Source organism: Schistocerca cancellata, chromosome 9, assembly GCF_023864275.1.
Source record: "Schistocerca cancellata isolate TAMUIC-IGC-003103 chromosome 9, iqSchCanc2.1, whole genome shotgun sequence".
Classification (NCBI taxonomy): domain Eukaryota; kingdom Metazoa; phylum Arthropoda; class Insecta; order Orthoptera; family Acrididae; genus Schistocerca; species Schistocerca cancellata.
The window spans coordinates 236,542,253-236,562,501 of record NC_064634.1 but is presented as its reverse complement, the minus strand read 5'-3'; the positions used below and the strand labels follow the sequence as shown (position 1 = coordinate 236,562,501).

General features: G+C 40.8%; 1 protein-coding gene across 1 annotated transcript in view; it reads right to left on the bottom strand.

Annotated features, from left to right (window-relative positions):
* LOC126101310 (SANT and BTB domain regulator of class switch recombination) overlaps positions 1-20,249 on the bottom strand; it is a 174,924-nt gene that overhangs the window by 97,378 nt on the left and 57,297 nt on the right. The window contains exons 6-9 of the mRNA XM_049911986.1: positions 17,192-17,471; positions 16,503-16,653; positions 12,851-12,862; positions 9,072-9,078 (exon numbers count right to left, since the gene is read on the bottom strand). Of these exons, the coding sequence (XP_049767943.1) occupies positions 9,072-9,078; positions 12,851-12,862; positions 16,503-16,653; positions 17,192-17,471 (450 nt within the window). The remainder of the gene's footprint in view (positions 1-9,071; positions 9,079-12,850; positions 12,863-16,502; positions 16,654-17,191; positions 17,472-20,249) is intronic.

Below are 20,249 nucleotides of genomic sequence, written 5' to 3'. Positions count from 1 at the left end.
TTCAGTGGTGAAAGTTCTTGGCTTGATGTTGGCAGTAGCAGCGTCAGCACCAGTGGTGCCAGCAATGTCAGGAGGGCTGGTATTGGTGGCAATGCTAGCGTTGGCAGTGGCATGCACCTGTAGGGTGTTGACGGACATGGTAGGTGGGACTATGTATGTGGCAGCCTACTTTGGGACACTGGCAGGTGAGGCAGTTGTTGTCCCAGGTCCACGAGTCCCACTGAATACCTGGCCAAATGAAACACTGCTTTACCATGGTGGCAGATGCATGCACACTGGGGTGCACCAGATTGTCTAACCTGTCAAACGCGGCCTTACAGAAGAGAGTGGGAAGGAATGGGCATGGTGAATTGGTGGATATGTCACACCAGATAGGGTTGTGTCAGCTAGCAGCTGACATATGTTGAAGGCGGGTCCCAGAAGCAGCGTCCAGGCGTAGGCAGGAGAGTTTCAGGTTGTGCTCCTGGGAAGGCCTAAGTGCGTCATAGTCCAGGGAAGAGATGATGGCACAGGTCCAACTGAGGCAGTTGGTGACAACATTGTCAGTTCTGATGACACGACAAATGTCAGTCCTATATTCAGAGATGAATGACAGTTGCCAGAATTGACATGGGGAGAGCAGGTCATACTCTTTTGCGAGGGCAAGCGTGATAGACTTTTGGTCGGTGAAGATTGTGAAGTGACAGGCCTCTATCAACTGCCAAAAGTATTTGATTGCCTAATAGATTGTGAGAAGTTCTCTATCATGTGCACTACAGCATCGATGAACAGTAGAGAACTTGCTAAAAAGGAAAGTTAGCAGCTGTCATGTGTCATCATATGTTGCTGCAGGACAGCACTGATGGCTGTTTGGCAGGCACTGACCACAACGGCAAGTGGGTTGGTGGTGTGGTAGTGGGAGAGTTGGGGTGTCCAACAAGATGCACATGGCAGCAGAGAAGCTATCTTGCATTTATGACATCCACAGCACTGGTTGTTGGCCTTTGTTTTTACACCATGAAGGGTGGTAGTGAGTGGCTCCTACATAGCAGTGGCTTTCCTTGGACCATGGCAGAAGTAGTTTAACAAGCTGAGGAAGTGGCACAGGTCCTTGAATGTCTCTGGATGTGGGAATTTGAGGATAGTTTGCAGCTTATCGAGAAGGGAACGTGAACCAGTGGAAGCGATGACTTTGCCTGGGAACACCACCTCACTGGCAATGAGAACACACTTTGCTGTGTTGGTGATGATGCCAGCCTCCTGGAGGTGTTCAAAATTATTGTGGTGATGCTCTTGGTGTTCTTCAGATATAGCAGAAAAAAAGGTTTGCTGTCCAAGTAGGCAAAACAGCAGGGCAAGCATCACAAGACGCCATCCATGATATGCTGCCACGTTTGGGCAGCATTATGGAGGCTGAAGGTCATGAAGGCTCTCTCACAGAGACCAAATGGTGTGATGATTGTTGTCTTCTGGATGTCCTTGCGCTACCAAAATTTGAGCAAAAGCCTTGGTGCAGTAGACTGCACTGAACATTGTAGCCCCAACCAGAATGTTGTGACCATTTAGGAGCAGTACCAGGTGCCAGTGAGGGATGGTGTGGGCATTTGGCTTCCAGTAATCACCACTTGGTAAGGTGAAAGGTGCGCACCCACAAGTTTGAAGGATGCAGCACACCAATGGCAATCAGCTCATTAAACTCTGCCATGGCAACCCTGAGTTTGTGTGGTGCTATGGGCTGCGTCTGGCAGAAGACAAGTTGTCCAGGGTGATTTTTATGTAGTGGACAGTTGAACAGCAAACCTCATGAGGCATGTTTCATGGACATGTGAGCACAAGAAATTGTGCCAGGAGGTAACTATATGGGCTGGAATACACCACCTGTTTCACATAAAAGAAAACAGTGCAACAAGTGGTGCACTTTGTACATCTCCTCATATCACTGTCAATGTGGCACTGGCTGGAAATATCAGGAAGCAGGTATTAGTACATGATGAAGTCCGCTCCACTAATGGGGCCAGTGATGTTGGTGAGAGTGAAGGTCCACAGAATGTACCATTGCAGGGCAAGGTTAAGGACACAATGATGTATGCTGCAGGTGGTGCAGGTAGAGTTAATCACTGCCATCAGGAGGGTGCTGAAGTGGCACCAGTGTCCCGTAAGAGATGCCACAGAAAGATAGACAACTGTGAGCTGGTGCCTATCAAGAATGGTGTAGTGGAGCAAGTGTGCAGTGTCTGGGCCAAAATTCTTGTGGTACCAGCAGCAGACATCAGACATGTTGCGAGAGGTGTCAGCAAGCTGGGTACAGCTGCGAGGGTGGTAACAGTCCTTGCAATGGAGGCTGGAGCTGTGTGGAGGGCAGTGGTCAGAATAGAGGTGGGCCTCTGTTGCCTGAAGCATTGCCATGTTGGCACTGACATGGGTGACCATGTCACAGATGCCAGCATCTCACGCACTCTGTCAGCAAGACTGGCAGTGTTGGTGAGGGATAGGTCAGTGTGCAACACCACAGCTGTCCATGTTGGCGAGCCAGCCAGATGTTGTAAAGCGAACTATCAGAGACCACATGTGGCTCCGCCAGGCTTCATAAGTGATGCAGGAATTTCGAAGGTTGCCAACCCCCACACTGCTTGAGGGGAAGGAGGACTGGGATGCTCTGCATCTCTGATGACATGAGATTAGATTACATTAGATTAGATTAGATTTACTTTCATTCCAATTGATCCATAGTGAGGAGGTTCTCCAGGATGTAGAACATGTCAGAAAAACAATATACATGACAATTATTTACAACTCAAACAAATAAGCTAATGTTGCTACTCACCATATAGCAGAGATGCTGAGCCATGATAGGCACAATAAAAAGATTCACACAATCATAGCTTTCGGCCATTAAGGCCTTTGTCAGCAGTAGACACACACACACACACACACACACACACACACACACTCACGCAAGTGCAACTTGCACACACACACACACTTTTCCTTTTTTATATCCCCTATGTCTGACACAATACGCATAGCAAATAAAGATTTGTTAGGATGCTTCAGCAGTTCTGTGGTGTGCTCCTCCCAGTTGAATATATTATCAAGCTGTAATTCCAAGAATTTAACACTGTCCACTTCTTCTATCTGCTTGTCATCGTATGTTAGGCGTATACTCGTGGGACACCCTTTACAAGTTCTGAACTGCATGTAGTGTGTTTTTTCAAAGTTTAGTGACAAAGAATTAGCTAGGAACCAGTTATTAATGTCCATAAATATTTTATTAGCCAATCTCTCTAAGACTGCACTTGATTTGCTATTTATTGCAATGTTTGTATCATCAGTGAACAAAATGAACTTGGCATCTGGTAATGTTACTCATGAAAGGTCATTGATATACACAAGAACAAGTAAGGGCCCTAAAATGGAGCCTTGTGGGAACCCACATGTAATTAGTTCCCAGTTGGATGATGCCTGATAGCTTAATACATGTCTCTTTCCTAATAACACCCTTTGTTTCCTGCCAGAGATATAAGATTTGAACCATTTTGTAGCATTTCCTGTTACACTATAATATTATAACTTACTTAAAAGGATATTGTGATTTACACAGTCAAATGCCTTTGACAGATCACAAAATATACCAGTTGCCTGTAATTTTTTGTCTAATGAATTAAGCACATTTACACTGTAAGTGTAGATACCCTTCTCAATATCAGAACCCTTTAGAAATCCAGACTGCAACTTTGACAGTATCTTATTTGAAATAAGATGGTTATAAAGCCAATTGCACATTACTTCTTCTAAAATTTTTGAGAATGCTGGCAAAAGTGAAATTGGACAGAAATTTAATGCTATTTCTTTATCTCCCTTTTTAAACAGTGGCTTAACTTAAGCATATTTCAACCATTCAGGAAATATTCCACTGATAAACGACTGGTTACACAGATAGCTTAATATGTTACTTAACTCAGAATCACATTCTTTAATTAACTTTGTTGATATTTCATCATACCCACTAGATGTTTTTGATTTTAAAGATTTTATGATGGGCATTATTTCTGCTGGGATAGTGAGGGTCAAATTTATATTATGGAAGTTACTTGAAATGTCTGGTCTGAGGTATTCCATAGCAGCATCTACAGAACCTGACAACCCCATCTTTTCAGTAACACATCACAAGACGGCGGCGGAGTGTCTCATAGTGGCTGGTGGCTGGGGGTGACAAAATGTCATTGTGGACCCACACTGAATATGTTGGCTTGATGGTGTCCTGGTCAATGCAGCCAACAAATATGGTGTCCACAGAGGAAAACAACAAGTGTGAGTCATGGGGATTGAAGAGTGATAAGAGGGCTGCAGCACAGACAGGCGGAGTGACGGTGGCAGGTCGAGGGGACCACATGTCGATGCATCAGAGTCAGTAGAGACTGCAGCGGCGGCAACAGCAGATGCATAGGCCAGTGCAGGCATCACTGTGGAGTCTGGCACTGGGACTGGCCGACAGCAGTCGTGTCACTACAAGTTGTGCATGCAGCTTGGTGTTGTAGTGTTACAGGTCTGCAAGGCACATGGTCAGGTCAGTGATAATGTGAGGTGATTGAGTGGCAGTCATGTACGATAAGGTGTTGGTTAAGCTCGTGGTGGAAGCTATGGTTTCTAGGCTGCATAGGAGATGAACACTTGGAACACATGTGACCGGAAATAATGTGGAGGTCAGTACCATCTATAGCATGTGCATGAGATGCAACCATGCATGGGAGTGGGAATGGGTGCCTAATGGTATGAGGCAGCAAACAATATGCAAATTTCAAAATTAAGATCCCATATTTTATTGTTGGTGTCATCATAACGGGGATTGTTTCCCTTGAATACAATGTAGTGGAGTGCAGCATGATAGGCACTGTATAAAGAACAGTTCTACATGTAGTTTAAAAAAAAAACAGGCATTTTTATTTAAAACCTAATTGCTACACAAAAGGAACATGAATTAGTCTACAGTTTAACTGTCCTCAGACAAGGTTATTTGGTAAATTCCTTGGTAGTAAATAATGGAGAACATGGTAAGAGTGAAAGCTACTGCACAAAGACCCACCCCAATCCATGGTATCCACAGCACAACTTGAACATCTACCAACATGAGGCGTGGGATCAGTTACCTCTTGTGGGAATTATTGGTAGCAAGATCAAGACCGAAGTTTACATGTTAACAACAAAGACTCATATGGTACTAATGTGGGCACGAAATGGATGCCGGTGGGAATGTTTGCAGCACAAACTTTCAGTTACTTTCAGAAGAGGTTGACAGTCTTAAATTCCTGGGATTACAACTTGATAATAAATTCAGTTGGGAGGAGCACACCACAGAACTGCAGAAATGCCTTAAAAAATCTGTATTTGTAATTCGAGTGCTGGCAGACATAGGCGACATAAAAATGAAAAAGCTTGCATACTTTGCCTACTTTCATTCCATAATGTCATATGGTATAATATTTTGGGGTAACTCTTCAAGTCAAACAAAAGTTTTCAGAGTCCAAAAGTGTGTAATACGTATTATTTGTGGAGTAAATTCACGGATGTCCTGTAGAAACCTCTTCAAAGAACTGGGTATACTAACTACTGCCTCTCAGTATATTTACTCCTTAATGAAATTTGTCCTAAATGATATAGCTCTTTTTCCAAGGAAAAGCTCAGTTCATACATACAATAACAGGAACAAAAATGATCTACACAAGGACTTAAAAGCACTTACTTTAGTTCAAAAAGGGGTCCACTACTCAGGAACACTTATCTTCAATAATTTGCCAGTAAACATAAAAAATTTAGTTACAAATAAAGATCAGTTTAAAAGGAGCCTGAAAGACTTACTAGTGTCCAACTCCTTCTACTCCACTGACGAATTTTTTAATAGAAACAAATGATGTATTGTATATATTCATACTATTAGTATTTTTATTTCAGCTTTAAAAAAAATAAAAAAAATTATTGACATGTTCCACATCCATGAGGATCTCCTAAGCACAGATCTATGGAATGAAAAACTAAACTAATCTAATCTAATCTGAGGGCTCCAAAGCAAGTAGGGTCCACCCAGATAGCTGAATGGTCAGCATGTGGGACTGCCGTCCTAAGGGGCCCAGGTTCGATTCCTGTCTGGGTCGGGGATTTTCTCCACTCAGGGATGGGTGTCATGTTGTCTTCATCATCATTTCATCACCATCTGGCGTGCAAGTCCCCCAATTTGGCGTCTCATGTAATAAGACCGGTACCAAGGTGGCCGGACCTGCCCCGTAAGGAGCCTCCCGGCCAATGACGCCAAACGCTCATTTTCATTTACAGCAGGTATGGAGATGGCGCCATGTGGGAGGAAATTTTCGACTTTACAGTGAGTTCATGGATTTCCCATTGTTTCATTTTTGACTCACATCTTTAGCAGAAAGTTGTAGCGACCTATGAACATGTGGAATGCTAGGGTCGATGTGCAGCTAAGGACTGCCAGTATGCCAACTTAGAATAAAACTCCTCCCTTTAGAAGGTCCAAATTTTGTTATGATTGAGGGTATTGTGTGGAAACCTGTTTTGAATGTGTAAATTTACTTTTCATATGGACAAATGTTTCATGATATACCGTACACAACTGAGCTACATGTGGCCATTAATGTCAAGTGAAAAACATTCACAGTGTACCATAAAGAAGGTAAGTCCTAAGAACAAATATATTTCTTCATGTTTCATAAATAAATAATCATGTGTATGTGAAAAACAAAAATATATGGTCAATATAATCATATTTTTGACAAATCTATTACCAAAAAAATTACAAAGACAGAGAGTGATAACTACGGGAATTACTTCTAGACTGCTTTATAACTATATTTAGTGGCAGATGAGAGCTCTTGGCTGTGGCAAATGAGAATGAAATGCATTTTGCCAATCAGCTGAAATGATAATATATTGTATTCATTAAGAGAATCCAACTAGCATATTTCTCTTCATTATGTAACCTACCTGAAATCCCCATGTTAAGTGGAGTAACTTAGTGAAATGTTAGTAACCAATCCTAATTTGAAACTAGATTGGCAAGACTATCACTCTTAACAACCCATACAGTTAAATATTAGCTATAGGTAAACAATAAAAACTTTTTTAGAATTCTGGTGGCATGGGGAAAGATGCTAACGGCATGTATAGGCCATGTGGTAATGAACTCACATGCACATGTGTCACGGAAAATGGGCCTATGGATTCTGGGGAACCTACACATTCATTTAAGGATAAGAAACATATCAACTACCCAGCAGCCATCAAGATCAGTTCCTTCCTACAGAAAAAGGGACAAACATATATTGGAAATTCTCACAAAACACAACATTCTGATAATGGCCCTGGAAGATATTAGATTGAAAGTTGAAGATGCGCCAGAATAACAAGGCTATAAGATCTACCAAGGGCAACTAGCCAGAGAGTGATAAAGAATGTACCTTAGCTGGATACATGCTTCATCATCAGCAATAAAATGGTAAAGTCCTTAATTTCCTTTCCATCTAAAAATGGGAGAACAACTACCATTTCCTTAACAAGTCTCAATAAAGCTCATAAGGTAGTTAACTGTTATGTCCCTAACAATGATACAAATATGAAGGCTATTGAAAATTAGAAAATCTCTAACGAGAACTAGAACAAACAATGGCTAAGGTTCATGAACTTCAACTTCATACAACTATCCTTGTGGGAGACTAACACCTACAGTGGGATGGAAAGGAAATTGAGGACATAATCAGATAGTATAACCCTCATGAGTGGAGAGAGAGTCCTCGTTTGCAGGACTGCACGATTGGTACCTCCATTTCGTGCAGCAATGAAGTCAGTGGTGGAACACAAAGTGGTAAGTTCATCAAGAAGTCCTGCAGACGGCGTGGTCAGATGAGGCGACGGCTGGCTCAAGAGAAAACCAGTGGGCAGAAGAGTGGAGAAGAGCTGAAATGTGGAGAGACAATTCGAATCTTGCCAAGTGGAGAGATGAAGGTGCTTAGGAGGGTGAAACATTGTAGTACCTCGATTTCCAGGCACTTGCCTGATAACGGAGGGTTTCAGTTCATCAGAAGGACAAAAACGTGGCAATTATCTACTACCAGCAAGACATCTTCCACGCAGTGTGGTGCAACTGTGGCATGAAACGTGATTGTAGGAGGATCGACTTCAGTGTGGGTGGCATGGGTCGGAAAACCCGTGAACAGAGAGTCACTTGAACTGTCTGGGAAACCAGCAAAAGAAGAGTTGTTAGGGCTGGACCCGCTGAGGGACCATGGGCCTGAGTGACTTGTGCCATATCATTCAAGAAGTCCAAAACATGGAGGAAGCCTAGGTCATTAGCCATGTTGGGAGAGCCTGATGCCAGAGAATCGGAGTACACAAACATGGTTTTGACTCAATGCAGTGAAACTGTCTGTGGGGTGTTCTTGACAAAAATGTAGAATGTTCAATCTCCATGTCGCAGAACCTTGAAGGGGCCCTGGCATGGTGGTTGTAAAGGTTGCATACAGTGTCGTCCCATAACATATCATGGGAACAGTCTGAAAAAGATGTGGCATGTACGAGACCAGCGGGGTATGGCTAACTGATGGATAGAGGCATATGTGCTTGAAATGCGTTCGCAAGTTGCTAATGAAGTCTGGGAGGGGGAAATTCTCCTGAGCTGTGAGTTGGACTAGTTCACATGGCAGGACGGGTTCTCCCCATAACCCACCTCTGAAATGGTGCCCCAGATGTCTGGTTTGTGCATTGGTCTCAACCCTAAAAGGAACCGAGGTAGAGCTTCCAACCAAAGAAAGCAGTTATGGCATCTGAGGGCAGTCTTTTAAAGTGCAGTGCCACTGTTCCACCAAATTGTTGCTCTTGGGGGGGGAGGGGGGGGGGGTTACAAGGTGGTGTGGATACTGCACATGCGACATAGCAAAGCAAACAGGGACAACTCACATCGGGGACATCACTGTGAGAATGTGATGGGTTACTATCCCGAAATCAAACATTTTATACTTTGATACAGATGTATATTTAAGTACAAGCATCTACACTTGTATGTAAAACAAGTCACATAAACAGACTGATCATCTCAAACTTTTTGTCCAAAGAACTCATGAGCAAAGAGAGAGTCCTCGTTTGTGGGTCGGTGTTAATATCGACGCCACATACTCAATGTGAAGGCAATGAGAAGTACCAACATTAATTCAGGCCACTATCTGTCATTGATCAAGGGAAATTTCAAACTATTCACAAAGTACAAAAATGGCAATAGCAATAAATTGAGAGTTCTGAAATTCAAGGCCCTAGCTACAACAATGATTAATATTATTGGCTTCAACTACAGAAGACTATGGTAGATGCAGCAACTGCTGTTATCCCAGAGACCTAGAAGAACCATCATCCATGATAGACAACAGTGTGTGACAAGATTATTGAAGAGAGAACCCAAGTGTGAGTAACGATGAACTGTAATAAGAGCACAGATAATTACACAAGCTCCCTAGACACCCAAAAAACATAGCAAAGATTATTGGAGACACAAAGAGACAGGTCAACAAGTACAGCATCGACCAAATGGAGAGGGACTTACAGAGAAACAACACTAAATACATTTACAGTACTATCAAAACACAGGTAACTCCTTGTCCAGCCTAGACACTCCACCCTCAGGAACCAAATGGGAAACTGAAACTTGATAATCAGGATTGCATGACAACATTAGTTGAATATTTCAACAAATTCCTCAACTCAGAAGAACCTGTGGAGAAACAGCACTTTGAACTCAAGGCTGCTACTATGCCAGATAGTATCCCACTAACTAAAGAGGAAATCTAGATGATTATTTATGAACTCAAATCCAAGAGAACAGTAGAGGTAAATGGTACCATAGTGGAACTGTAGAAACACATAGGTAAGGAGTCAGTCCAAAGTATACATGACAGTATAGCTGAGATACTGTATACAGAAAGAGCTCAAAGTAATTGTACCTTTACTGTCATCCATCCATTTTGTAAGAGGTGGGCAGGATAGACCTTAACAACTACAGAAGAATATCACTTCTATTAGTGACCCGCAAGATCTTCTCCAAGGCATTACTCATACGAATGGAATGCTAACGAAACTCCTGCATAGGAGAGTATCAAGCCATGTTTTAGAACCCATGAACATATGCAGAACAAATACTGAGCCTAAAAACTATTCGCACGTACAAGAACATAAAGGCCTCCCTTTATGTAGCAATCTTTGTCAACATCTAAAAGGCCTACAGCACATCAGACAGAGACTTCCGTATGGTGAGAGTATCAGAACTGAGCCTGGACAAGATGACCACGAACAATGAGAAAGCGACACTTATCAATACAGCTCCCAAAGTGAAATTCAAAGTATAACTGTCATGAAACTTTGAGATCAAAACTGGTATTATGCAAGGAGAAGCCTATCCCAAATTCTCTTCACTTGCCTGTTGGAGAATGGACAGAGATACTTACAGACGACTTTGGATTAAGAATCAGTTACAACAAGAACAAATTAGCAGTCAATTGGCTAGCCTTTGCCAATGATCTAACATTTTCAGAATCCAGTGTAGAAAAAGAAGAAGAATCTACAGGGCTATTACAAATGATTGAAGCGATTTCATAAATTCACTGTAGCTCCATTCATTGACATATGGTCACAACACACTACAGATACGTAGAAAAACTCATAAAGTTTTGTTCGGCTGAAGCCGCACTTCAGGATTCTGCCGTCAGAGCGCTCGAGAGCGCAGTGAGACAAAATGGCGACAGGAGCCGAGAAAGCGTATGTCGTGCTTGAAATGCACTCACATCAGTCAGTCATAACAATGCAACGACACTTCAGGACGAAGTTCAACAAAGATCCACCAACTGCTAACTCCATTTGGTGATGGTATGCACAGTTTAAAGCTTCTGGATCCCTCTGTAAGGGGAAATCAACGGGTCGGCCTGCAGTGAGCGAGGAAACCGTAGAACGCGTGCGGGCAAGTTTCATGCGTGTATCTGGACATGCTGGAAAATTGGCTCATGCCACAACTGGAGACCGACAGCGCCGACTTCATCTTTCAACAGGATGGTGCTCCACCGCACTTCCATCATGATGTTCGGCATTTCTTAAACTGGAGATTGGAAAACCGATGGATCGGTCGTGATGGAGATCATGATCAGCAATTCATGTCATGGCCTCCACGCTCTCCCGACTTAACCCCATGCGATTTCTTTCTGTGGGGTTATGTGAAAGATTCAGTGTTTAAACCTCCTCTACCAAGAAACGTGCCAGAACTGCGAGCTCGCATCAACGATGCTTTCGAACTCATTGATGGGGACATGCTGCGCCGAGTGTGGGAGGAACTTGATTATCGGCTTGATGTCTGCCGAATCACTAAAGGGGCACATATCGAACATTTGTGAATGCCTAAAAAAACTTTGAGTTTTTGTATGTGTGTGCAAAGCATTGTGAAAATATCTCAAATAATAAAGTTATTGTAGAGCTGTGAAATCGCTTCAATCATTTGTAATAACCCTGTATTTAACAACTCTCCTCTTTCACCATATTGCAGCTAAAGTTGGTTTGATGATCACTATACAGAAAAGAGAATAGGTGTAGCTTAAACTTTAGAGGTGGATCTGTCATGATCCCATTGGATAACATATTAATGCAAAAGACTAACTCCTTCAAATATCCCAGAGAACTGATAACCTTAAAAATCAATTAAGGCCAATGAACAATAGATGCATCAAACTGGAGAAAGGCAACCACCTCTATAAGAACATATACAGGTCTAAACCCCATTCTCTCAATCTAAAACTTTGACACTACATTATAGTAGAGTTTCAATATTTTATACCCCAGAATTCCTGAACATGGTCAGGAAGTGGGCATCTCAGGTAACTGCGACTGAAGGGCAGAAAAATTTTGAGAAAAATCATGGGTTCTATACAAAAAATGCTAGAGTGAATTACAATAGCAATAACAAAGAGAAGGTTAATCTTCTGTGGTCATAAAGTCAGGCTGGGTGACTGGAGACTAATGTCAAGGATCTTCAGCAAGATCTCTAGAGGAAAAGCAACTTACACCAAGTGGACAAGACTTGTTAGGAAAGACATGGAAATTGTCCACAACAATATTCACTGCAGAGATTAGTGCAGAATGCTGACTGGAACATTGAGATTCTTTCCAGTTACTAATGACAGGAAAAGTGCAAGTGGGAACTGCAGTGAAATAGATCCAGAAACAGAAAAAACACCCACACCACCAGAATGAGTAAGGGGAAAGCTTGCCAGACTCTAGAATAATGTGGTCCAGTGTAGGCCTTAACGAAATATATACACTGATGTGCCACGATATTATAATCATCTGTGTGATACCATTTTGGAACGTATTACAGCACCAATCCTGTGTGGCAATGGTTTGACCAGGCCTTGATATGTTTCCAGAGATATAAGGTAAAAGATGTTATTCAGAATGGTAAATTATAGGACAATGGTTTCTGAGCATGGGAGTGGAGTCCAATAGAGATCCAGATGCATTCGATTAAATTCAAATGAGGCAAATCTGATTACCAGTACATCACCATGAGTTCACTATCATGCTTGTCAAACCACTGTAGCATGATTCTGGTCTTGTAACATGGACAGTTATCTTTCTGTTACAAATATTGCCTTTGGGGCAGATGTCAAGGACGAAGAGACACAGGTGGTCCACAATAATGTTCACATATTCCACAGCTGTCATGGTGCCTTTGATTACTACCACAAATCCCATGAAAGCCAAGGTGAATGTCCCTGGTACGATAACACTGCCTCCACTGGCATGGGTCCATAGCATGGTGTGTCTTTCGAACAACCTGAGCCTGGATCTTGGTGTATTTGGAAATAACCAGTGACCTGTTTCAACATGAAATGTGATTCATCCAATCAGGGAACATAATTCCATTGATCCATGGTCCAATCTCAATTATACCATGCTCACTGCAGTTGTAATTGATGATGTCATCGGGTCAACCTAGGAACACACCAGACCATCTGCTACAGAGTCCCAAGTTCAACAATGTGCACTGAACAGTGTGCTCTGGAACACTTGTTTCTTCACCAGCATCGTACTCTGTCATCAGGTCTGCCACACAGATCACTGTCTATCCTGCTTTACAGCACTAGCAAGCCTCTGACTACCCCATTCCATTATAAGGTGTGGATGTCCCACAGCCTGTTGTGCATATGTGGTTTCACCATTCTACCACTTCCCACAGATTCTCACAACAGTAGCAGGTAGGTAACCAATCAATTTCATTGTTTCTGAGATGCTGGGCCATTACAACCTCCCCTTTGCCAAAATTACTTATGTAAGTGGAGTTTACCAGTTGTGACCCATATTGTTGGTAAATTATTCTCCATTGACCCCTGATCTATTTCCCTTACCATGTCATGTGCCTGCAACCCACTAAGTGGCATAAACTAGCGTAAAAGAAGCTACTGTGGAAATTAACACTGCACTTCATCTTAAAAAAACACAGTTACTGTTCTTATTTCATATTTCAGATTAAACAATTATACAACTTTACACAGAACACTAAAAGCTATCCATATACTGGTAAAGTTAACACTTGTTGTCGTGGATATTAGTGTTAATCGTTATTTGCATCGGCAAGTCACAATATCCTGATAAATTATGGAAGAAGTAATTAATAAGATATTCTTTTATTTTAGCTTTGAAAATTTGGATATTTCAGATTTCCTATCTGAAATCTACCAGCAGCCCATTAAAGACTTTTGCACCATTACATAACACTCCATCCTGAACCCTTGCCATACTGTTGTTGAGAATAATACAATTCATCGTCAGTTCATTCTTACTACAAGGGCTATTCATAAATTAACCTCTGATTGGCTGTTAAAAATTAGAAAATACACAAATGTTTTTATATAGAATCTGTACTTACATGTTGATATTACTTCTCCAGTTATTCACCATGTAAATTCAAGCATTTGTCTTACTGTGACACTAGCTTCTTTATCAGTTCATCAAAGAATGGTGCCACCTGGTGCATGAGCCAATTGTTGACAGAATCTCTGAGCTCATCACTGGCCATGAAATGCTAGTAGCCAGCCAGGCCTTCAATTTGTGGAAGGGATGAAAGTCACTTGGTGCAAAGTCTGGCATATAGGAAAGTTGTAGAAAAACTGTTGAAAAATCTTCCAGAAAAAAAAGCCCTTGTTGTCTCTGCATTCAATTCACAGCATATAGTCACACACTGTCATAAAGGAGAATGGTTCCTTTGGTAATCTTCCAAAGTTGTTCATTTTAGGTTGACCTTCAGAGTTTTATAAGAGTTCCATAATAAACCTGTGATTTCAAGGTATTATCAAATATTACTCTCATTAAATCTATTGTTAAAATTCCTTGTGCTCCCAAAAACTGTAACCTCCATTGTTTAACAGTATCTGTTTGAATTTTTTGGATTTATTGGGAGAATGAGTGTGCATTCACTGTTTGGACAGTTCCTTAGTTTCAGAGTTCATATACTACACCCGTATGTCATCTCCAACCATGATGCTGTTTAGAAATTCCTAATCCTTTTCATGGTAGTGCTGAAAGAATGTCAAGACTGAACCCATTCTTTCAGCTTTGAGAAAATTGGTTACACATTTTGGTACCCACTGTGCACAAAAGTTATGGTAGTTTAACCTCCCTGTGACAATGTAAAAGAGGGTTGTCCTTGAAAGATAGTGTCGGAAGTTCCATGCGGCTTTTCGCGGATGATGCTGTAGTATACAGAGAAGTTGCAGCATTAGAAAATTGTAGCGAAATGCAGGAAGATCTGCAGCGGATAGGCACTTGGTGCAGGGAGTGGCAACTGGCCCTTAACATAGACAAATGTAATGTATTGCGAATACATAGAAAGAAGGATCCTTTATTGTATGATTATATGATAGCGGAACAAACACTGGTAGCAGTTACTTCTGTAAAATATCTGGGAGTATGCGTGCGGAACGATTTGAAGTGGAATGATCATATAAAATTAATTGTTGGTAAGGCGGGTACCAGGTTGAGATTCATTGGGAGAGTCGTTAGAAAATGTAGTCCATCAACAAAGGAGGTGGCTTACAAAACACTCGTTCGACCTATACTTGAGTATTGCTCATCAGTGTGGGATCCGTACCAGATCGGGTTGACGGAGGAGATAGAGAAGATCCAAAGAAGAGCGGCGCGTTTCGTCACAGGGTTATTTGGTAACCGTGATAGCGTTACGGAGATGTTTAACAAACTCAAGTGGCAGACTCTGCAAGAGAGGCGCTCTGCATCGCGGTGTAGCTTGCTCGCCAGGTTTCGAGAGGGTGCGTTTCTGGATGAGGTATCGAATATATTGCTTCCCCCTACTTATACCTCCCGAGGAGATCACGAATGTAAAATTAGAGAGATTAGAGCGCGCACAGAGGCTTTCAGACAGTCGTTCTTCCCGCGAACCATACGCGACTGGAACAGGAAAGGGAGATAATGACAGTGGCACGTAAAGTGCCCTCCGCCACACACCGTTGGGTGGCTTGCGGAGTATAAATGTAGATGTAGATGTAGATGTAGATGAAATATGATATTGAAAGTTCGTATCTGAATATCTTCATAACCACTTTCAATGTGGACATATGTGCAACCAGCCTTAAATTTTCTGCATCTCTCCCTCATAATACCATCCCTCATAATTTCATATCCATACACATTACACAATCAACGATGACTTTTAGTGCATTGATTACTTTTACTTGAAGGAAGTGAATGACAGATCATACCTTGCACCTGAAAGGGACAAAATAGCACAATCAATTTCAGTTGCTTGCAAGCTTCTACACTGACAAACACAACAAAGAGCTGAAAGATGCAATGTGGCCTTCAAAGTCTCCTTTTCCAACAACAAAAGCATCATGATGCTACAAGTATTTATTTATTTTTAACAGCCAACCAGAGGTTAATTTATGAATAGCCTCTATATTTACCACAAATACTGTAAGAGAATAAAGGTATTGCCATGTTTGTATAAGAATCACAAGATACCTGAAAAGGCTTCTGCAAGATGTTTGGCTATCAGCTTTATACTATATTCTTACTGCATGCTTCTCTACAGTAAATATAATTTTGATTTAAGCTGCAGTGACAAGAAAATTATGCCATATGGCAGCACTGAGTGAAAGTATGCCAGCAATCACATCTGCAGGTCAAAATTATGTTAGTGTCATTGATTTTTACTTCTGGTACTTCTAAGTTATTTTCATTTGGAGTACATAGTTGTGAGGATGCATGCAGTGTCACATAATACTGCAGTTATGTCCACCAAATACACAGAAATGTACATAAATATTCCATTCATGAACTTGAAATATAGTGAATTGCCTAGAAGGAAACTCTAATTCTAATAATTAATAACACTACAATCACAAATCTTGGTTATTGCAATTTTTAGCTTCAGATTTTAAAGAATTTAACACAGTGTGTATAAATACAATTACCTCGTGTATTGACAAATCGTGTTAACCTCTCTGCTAACATTAACTGAGGAGGCTCCACTGCAGTTAGTTTCATATGCTGAGTGAATATTTTGTGAACAGCTATGTCTCGTTCTGTCTGCAGATCAGGTTCATGATCCCTAAACTGGCAGCTCTACAAACAACAATAAGACATCTGAAGCAAAGCAAAATTTCTTAAAACAAAACAAAATAAAAAAAGAAGGAAAAACTACACATCTCTGTTCTGTCACCTAAGCAAAATGTTTTCATGTCACTACCTTCATAATTTAATGAAATTTTCAGAGTTCATAATTTTCCAATGAACATTTATTTCCATGTATAATTATTGACAAAACAGTGATGTTGAACATGTAGCAAAACTCTTTTTAATATTCATTTCATTTCCATTTCTTGTCTCTCTGACAAGCATTAAAAGTTGATCACAACATATTCTGACTTACATAAAGCAAAATTTGGTATTAAACACACCTGAGTCATGTTGCTCATCTAAATATCTTTAATCTATTAGTTTTTATGTCATATTCAAATCTGATGGCTACAACGGCAACGATATCTGATATATTAACAATGATGTACTCAAAGAGATAAGCTATCTGAAGATGGGATGTTTACAAGGAAAAATATTTACAGTAATTACAAAGAGAATATGAAGTTCCTCTGATGGGTCTTACCGACTCACTGGAGATCACTTCAAAGCGATATGCCCTTTCTCCACAGCATGGATATCGGCCTATTGGAAATGTTGTGGTACGTTGTTGTTCCATAGAGAAGAACTGAGGTTGATCAGGATGGTGGCAGCACCATCGAGCCTGATGTATGGGGAAATGTCTAGTGCATGCAGTACAGCGAAGGAAATGACAGTCACCCCACAGTCGCCAATATACCAGGCGCCATGTCCGCAGTTCATGTCTGAGTTGCTGTACATAGTCATTCAAGTTCCAGTTGGAATCCCTAGCAAGAAAACCAATTACATAAATGAGTTTTAATCTATAAAAATAAATAAATTTAAAGAATGTCAATAGCCCTCTATGAACAATTTTTGCTGCAGAAAAATTACACTGTGTAAAAAATTTACAGAAAAACTAGAAAGCAAATTTAGAATCAAAAGTTTTAAAGAGTAAAGGGTGATTGTAGCTGCTGATATGAAATCATCACTGTTAACTTGCTAGAAACCTAACATAATTATCAAAGTTTATTCAGAAAAATTTGAATATGAGGGTTGACCACAAAGTAAGTTCCGTTTGGTTATATAAAACAAACGTGTACAGATACAGAAAAAATATTTATTGTACAAAAATCTACAAATGTTAAACTACTTTTCTTCATAGCTTCCGAAATTTTGTAAGCACTTGTCATTGCATGGCACAAGCTTTTGTATGCCTTCTTCATAGAAGGTTGCCGCCTGTGTATTCAACCATATGGTAACATGTTCTTTCAGCTCATCATCATTGTTGAAGTGTTGACCACCAAGGACAGATTTTAGGAGTAAGAAGAGACGAAAGTCACTAGAAGCGAGGTCCAGGCTTTACAGAGGATGATCAAATGGATCCCAATAAAATTTCCGTAAGAGTTGTTTGGTCACATTCACAGTGTATAGTCAGGCATTATCATGGAAAAAACTACACCTTTTGACAGTAATCCTCGGCACTTGTTCTGTATTGCATGGCGCAATTTGTTAATGGTCTCGCAGTAACCGTGTGCATTGACTGTTTGGCCTCGTGGTAAGAAATAAATCAGAAAAATGCCTTTTCAGTTCCAAAACATGGTGCACATGACTTTTTTAGGTGTCAAGATTTGCTTAGGCTTGGCCTTCATTAGAGATGAAGTGTGCCTCCATTCCATTGATTGCAGGGGTGTGACTATCTGAGAAAGAAAACCACCACCTTCTTCATTGTAGCATGTTAAAAGCTGAAGTGCACTGCCCATCCATTGTTTTTTGTGTTGTTCAGTAAGAATTTTGGGTACCTAATGTGAGAAAAGTTTGGTGAGATTTGCAGAACTTCCATAGCAAGGGCACTAAGTGTAAACTTACGGTTGTGCTTAATCTTCTCTTTAATTGTGTGAACCAGTTCATCAGTAACCACAGATGGGTGTCCACTTAGTTCTTCATCATGCACTTTATCACATCCTTTACTGAACAGTATGACCCATCTTCTAACCGTTGAATCACTCATAGCAATTTGTCCGTAAACCTTGCATATTTGCCAATGAATTTCCTTTGGTTTAACTTTCTTTTCATTTAGAAAATGAATCACGGATCTGATTTCACACTTGGCGGCATTTTCAATTACAGCAGACATTATAAAGAAGCATTACAAAGCACACATCAGCAGCAGCGATCTGAAAATGGCGTACACATCTTCTCCTTGAGTCAGAGTAATTGCTGCACATGCACAGAACTGCGATCATAGCACTGCTGTGAATAGAAACAGAAACAGAACTTACTTTGTGGATGACCCTCGTATATTTCTGAAGCATTATACTTTGATGAAAACAGAGAGTGTTACACCATAAAGCACCAGTTGAATATTTATCAAACTTTGTGGAGATGTTCATCACACAAAAGGTATTAAAGATTAAACTTTAATTCCATTTGGAACTGTTGTCTGTCTTCAACAACAGTATGAGATGTGATCCCCACAGGCATGAATATACTCTTGTATTCATTGTCATATGGAAGCAACACCTTGTGAATGTCATCTTGAGGAATTTATCACCATGGCTGAAACACATACCATATCGGTTCAGCAAGTTTATTGGCTTAAGGATGGTATGTATGTATATATTTTCCCATCACATTTCAGACAGGCTCTATGGGTGAAAAATAATGAGACCAGGCAGGTCAAGTAAAGAGTAATACATTTCTGATGGTGTCTATAGTGTGAACTGCTGTGTGAGGTCTTGTGGTATCATGCTGGAAAATGCAGTTTGGTACCTTGGTTATTCTTGCCACACACCGGCAAGCATTCTACCTCCATTCAACAATTACCAAATTAGCCTTGTTGTTCTATTCAAAGTTCCCCACAACATAACTGCTGGAGTTGGAGAGGTATGGCTATTGAGAATTACTGCTTTCTGTGACCTTTCACGATGTCATCTGTGTGGTCTATCAGTATTATGTCCCTGTATGAATAATTTGGCCTTTCTCAAAGTCCAAACGATAGTCATAAACTGCATGTGCATCTTCCACAAGTAAGCCATGTTGCGAACCCAACCTGTTAAGTTCCAGTAACTTTAAACACATCCAGAGCCATCATGTATTCACACTGTTCTTCATGTGTATGAAAGGCTGTTTTTTCTGTACCAGTGGGAGGAAGGGAGGGGGGATTAACTCAAATAAGAACAAATTTCACATGGTTCATTCCATGTGTCAGCTGAAACAGAATGAAAAGCATTTTGTCACCCATTATCTCAGATTTGGATCAAACTTGGCTTATTTGTTTCCCTATGGATTTAAGTACCCATACTAAATAGTAGCATTTTCTCCCTCCCTGTTTCCAGTTTATGGCACTTCAAAGTTTGCAAGTTCTGTTAGTCTTAACACTGTAATGGAGCAAATCAACATTTGGAAAATAAATTAATTACCAATTTTTAGTGGTGCATTGGTAGAGGGAGCCACACAAAGACAATAAGGGGACTAGAATAAGGAGCAAATGATGGATAGAGGGGGAGTGGAGAAAGTGTTGTAAGGATAATTTCATCTATGCAGTTCAGAAAACTGGTGGTGGA